The 5102-nt window shown below is 38.9% G+C and overlaps 1 protein-coding gene across 1 annotated transcript in view; it reads left to right on the forward strand.

The window, feature by feature from the left end:
• LOC136845936 (2-acylglycerol O-acyltransferase 1-like) overlaps nt 1–4162 on the forward strand; it is a 24072-nt gene extending 19910 nt beyond the window's left edge. The window contains exon 9 of the mRNA XM_067116445.1: nt 3854–4162. Within this exon, the coding sequence (XP_066972546.1) occupies nt 3854–4008 (155 nt within the window). The 3' untranslated portion in view covers nt 4009–4162. The remainder of the gene's footprint in view (nt 1–3853) is intronic.
• Nucleotides 4163–5102: the final 940 nt, after the last annotated feature.

The raw sequence follows: 5102 nt of genomic DNA on the forward strand, positions 1-5102 counted from the left end.
AGAGTAAAGAATAAATGAATATATAAAACCGTTCATGAACAGTTGAAAAACATTAGCACATGCACATACACATACACAAAAAAACTCTAGTACTCTCGGACTTCATTGTGACCCATTGTCAATCCAATCAGACCCCTACAAAATTTGTCGCAAGACCCATCAACGATCGATTTTGTTTTTGCTTAACCGGTTTTTTTTTTTCTTGGTTAGCTGTGCGACCGTTTTTAGCATGAACTCTCACTGCATAATTATAACGGGAATATGTTGACAGTTACTGTATTCAATGTTGGAACTGGAATACAAACTTTAGGCCAAAGGCCAAGCGCTGGGACATATGAGGTCATTCAGCGATGAAGGAGAAATTGAGAGAAAAGGAGGTTTGAAAGGTGCAATAAGAGGAAAACCTTGAAGTTGCACTATGAAATAATTGTTAGAAGAGAGTAAAAAGTAAGATGGAAGAACGAGAATATGAACGGAGGTACAATAAAAGGAATGAAAGGCGTTGTAGGTAGGGGCCGGAAAGTCACTGCAAAGAACCTTAAGTAATGCCTACAGTGCACCGCGTGAGGTGCACTGATGGCTCTACCCCACTACGGAACTGTATTCACTGGTGAGGTTAGAATCGTTTACGTCTGTTCTATAATCACCTTCCTAGAAGAACGGTTTCAGTGCCCAACCACATACATTCCCTCCAACATTCCTTGCCTTCACCAACAGTACTCTCCTCCATCTCCGCCAATATTTTTCTCCCCTTTTGCACTCACCCCTTTCGCCAGAGAAATCGTGACTCTAGGTTTTCTTTATTTATTTCTTGTTTAACCTTAGTGTTGAATTATTTAAAAGAATTGCACAATGCAACATCAAAGAGTTGAAACCAATTGTACCATGTAACTTCAAAGACTTGAAACTATTGTACAATGCAACATCAAAGACTTGAAACCAATTGTACCATGTAACATCAAAGACTTGAAACTATTGTACAATGCAACACCAAAGACTTGAAACCAGTTTTACAATGTAACATCAAAGACTTGAAACAAATGTACAATGCAACACCAAACACTTGAAACTAATTGTACAATGTAACATCAAAGACTTGAAACTATTGTACAATGCAACATCAAAGACTTTAAACCAATTGTACAATGTAACATCAAAGACTTGAAAATATCGTACAATGCAACACCAAACACTTTAAACCAATTGTACAATGTAACATCAAAGACTTGAAACTACAGGGTGTTTCGAAATTAGAGCCCCTCCTCAGCACATAAAACTAAAATTGGATATGACAAAAACAAAAGTAATTCAGAACTGGTATTTATTTAAGCTTCTCTCTGAGTATTTAATATTTTTGTGGTCCATCTGCCTGTACCACAGCCTGGCATTCTTGAGGGTATGATTTCAGCAAATCGCAAAAAGCTGAGACTAAACCCATTTCCTGAGCACTTCGATCACCCTCTTCACAGGTCGTCGAGGCTTGGTATACCATCATAGTTCACTGTGCGCACTTCATCACGATCCTTAAGATACTATCAATGTTTTCACACACATTAAGATCAGGGAGCTACCTGAAATTCACTTGATGAAAAGAAATCGATACCACTGTTTCAGCAACTACTGTGTCTGAAGAGCCTTGAAACATGGTGCTTATCATGCAAAATGTTATTTTCAACAGATAACATTTTCAGGATCTTTGAGGAAAGGAAATACTCCACCAGTAGGCACAGTTTCTCTGAAGTATTTGCCATTCCATGACTGTCCTTTTTCTTTGATGATCCACATTAACTGTTTGGCTGTGAAACAGAGAAAAATTCCCAAACATTCAGGAAATTTCACAACTTGGCGATAGCACACATCATCGCTGATATCATCCAACTTTGCAGCCCAAATTATGTCATTTTTATGATTTGGCTTCTGACTGTGTAAATGAAGAATTCATCTGATGTGGCAACATGGAGAAAGTCAGCTTCATCCCATCTTTAAGAAATGAACCACAAACCATGCACGGTCTTCTCTGTTGCTGAGTGATGTTGGGCTTGCTGATAACATGAAATGGCTTGATACCAGATTTTTTCAACTCACGATATACAGCACTATAACTTCTCTTCTTTCCCTTTTGTTTCTAGTTCAAGCGCCAATTTACGTAAAGACTTTCTTGGTCTACCCACTGCCTCAGCTATGATGTCTTTTGACTCCTGAGAAAGGACTTCAGGCCTTCCAAGATTTCACTCTTTTATGATGACAGTCATATGGATTTTTGTTCCAGTTTTTTAACAAAGGATTTATCTCTTTAATGTAATGAAGCACCGAGGAACGTGAATGAAGGATGCGCCAGCATCCCTTGGCCCTCTGAAGGTTATAGCCCGGATTCGGTCAATCCACCTGATTTCTCCGAGTCGTTAGCCATGGCATGTATCTAACTCCGTCACCAGTCTGAAAATACAAGAAATGTAAAATGAAAAATAGCTTAATAGAAACTTAAAATAATGTACTTGGAGATACGTAGGCTATAGCAGAAAACTTCATAACTTTCCATTTGTTCTGTGGAGAGGGGGGCCTCTAATTTCGAAACACCCAATATTGTACAATGCAACATCAGAGACTGGAAACCAATTGTACAATGTAACAACAGAGACTTGAAACTAATTGTACAATGTAACATCAGGGATTTGAAATTAAGACAGCGGCAGATATTAACTTACTTTTTTTTTTTTTTACCTCTGTGAGGTAATTCATAAACTCCATAAAATTTTTGCGGGGATCCACGTCTGAGGTCTACTTGAGGAAAGCAATATTCTGAAGATGTTTCCCTTGAGTGTCGCTCGGCAGTTGTCGGTTTATGGCTGTCAGGCATTTCTTATCTCTTCGTTCATGTTCGTCTGTACTATTTTAGGAATGGAATGGAATGGGATGAGAGTTTAGGTTAAAGGCCAAGCACTGGGACCTTAAGGTCATTCAGTTGGAAAGGTTCTGAGAGTAGGTGGGTCTGAAAGGTGTTACAGGAAGGAAACTCGTAGTTGTACCTTATGAAAATCGTTAGGAGGGGGTGGATAGCAAGATAGAAGAAATATAATATGAACGGAGGTAGAGTAAAAGGAATGAAAGGGGTTGCAGCTAGGGGCTGAAGGGACGCTGCAAAGAACCTTTAGTAATGCCTACAGTGCATCGCGTGAGGTGCATTGAGGGCGCTACCCCCCTACGGGGGTTTATACTATTTTAGCTTAATTACTCCTCTCTAACTTGCCTTGTTGTTACGTATATACAATTTACATAAGGTTTACCATTTCATAACCAGTCTTGTCTTTGTATGTTTCAGTTTTTATGTTAATGTTTTACTTTTCCGTGCATTATTCTTACGGCTTGGCTCATATCACTCACTTTGAGAGGGCACAAGACATAGCGACTTATGTGCCGTATTCTTTATCATTCATTTCAAGTTGACAATAAGCTTTTGACACTAAAGTAATTTACTTTTTTTTACAGTTCGTCTTTCATGAGTGTTCATCGTTACTTATCGTGATTTATATGGAAATATTTCAAAACTGATAAAAGCTACAACCATGCATTATTTTCTGTTGTATTCTACATGAAATTGCGCACATTTTGATGTATATAACTTTATGTAACGCCTAATATAAAACGGCGCGAAAATTACGACAAGGTGACTCAAGTGTACATTTCGTCGTCTTGATACCCATTTCGTTTGTTTTTCTGTTGACTAACCTACAGTATATATCCTCATTTAATCTAATGATTTATTCACTCAGAGTAGCATCCACCATTTTTTTTATAATGATTTAATGTATTTGTTAGTATTTCTGCTCAACAGTTTACTGGCTCTCTCCCACAGTGGGCTCGCCCATCGACGTACCGCAGGTCAAGAACCCGACCTCACAGGAGATCGTGGAACTTCACGCCAAATACACCAGAGCAGTCATCGACCTGTACAACAAATACAAGGACAGATACAGCGAGCATCCTGAACTCCAGATAAAGATTGTTTAAAGTAAAAAAAAATTTAACCTGTTTTTATTGGATTTGGCTCCGAGATTTGATGGAGACACCCAAGTTCTTTCTTCTTCAGAAGTTTGTCTTCTTATTCTATGTCGTGGCAGAGTCTTCATTGTGTGGCTGTAAGAATAAAGATGTAGATCGTGTAGTGGTGTGTTTATTTATCATGCCATGGTCGCTTATTATCATTATCATCTCAGGGACCATGATTTGATATATATATATTATGTATGTATATGTATATATATATATATATATATATATATATATATATATATATATATATATATATATATATATATATATATATATATATGTTTCTGACTAACATTGGGAAACTGAACTCCTGTCCCCAGATGACAAGCCAGGGCGCTACCAATAACCTGTGGTCATCGTTCCCGGTGTGTGTCGGAAATTTATTTCTGTGAAACACGAGCTCATGTGTTCAGTTCCATCACATTCACGTTGAAGGGGTATTTCGAATGAAATGCTACCAGTTGACTCACTGTTGGGTCGGGACGTTGGGTAAAATTCGCTGGTATGTCAGGTGGCAGCCTGGCCAGGGAAAACCTCAGGTACAAAAGAGAGAGAGAGAGAGAGGTGCAAAACTTCCTACCTTAACAACGAAAGATCGATGACTGAGGAACTAATTTGAGTGGATAATGTGAATAATAAATTTGCCCCAACATGAACATTCCAGATGAGACGATAGGCTTTGATGAGAAAAGAAAAGAAAACATTCTCTGTTAAATCCGACCAACGTTCCGGTCCGGTCACAACCTAACAGGAAATGCCAAGGGGTCGCCTTCACATGACCTACCCACAGACAGCGGCAAGTGGTCAGTGGCCCCAATTTAGACAGTCTTGCTCTTACCAATGTAGTTTTCGATGGCGTGACTAGTCATGGGCAAATGAGACCTGAAAACTCATAGCATTCCTCTGAAATATGAGACTTACAGAAAAACCACTTAGTTCGTTACAACAGAGGACAGTGGAGCAGGCACCCAGTGTCCTTATCTAGCCCAGACCCGATGAACTTAATAAAAGGGATGGGGAAGTAAAAAGAGATGGCCCTAACCTCGAAGGAG

Source organism: Macrobrachium rosenbergii, chromosome 2 (genome assembly GCF_040412425.1).
Source record: "Macrobrachium rosenbergii isolate ZJJX-2024 chromosome 2, ASM4041242v1, whole genome shotgun sequence".
Taxonomy (NCBI): domain Eukaryota; kingdom Metazoa; phylum Arthropoda; class Malacostraca; order Decapoda; family Palaemonidae; genus Macrobrachium; species Macrobrachium rosenbergii.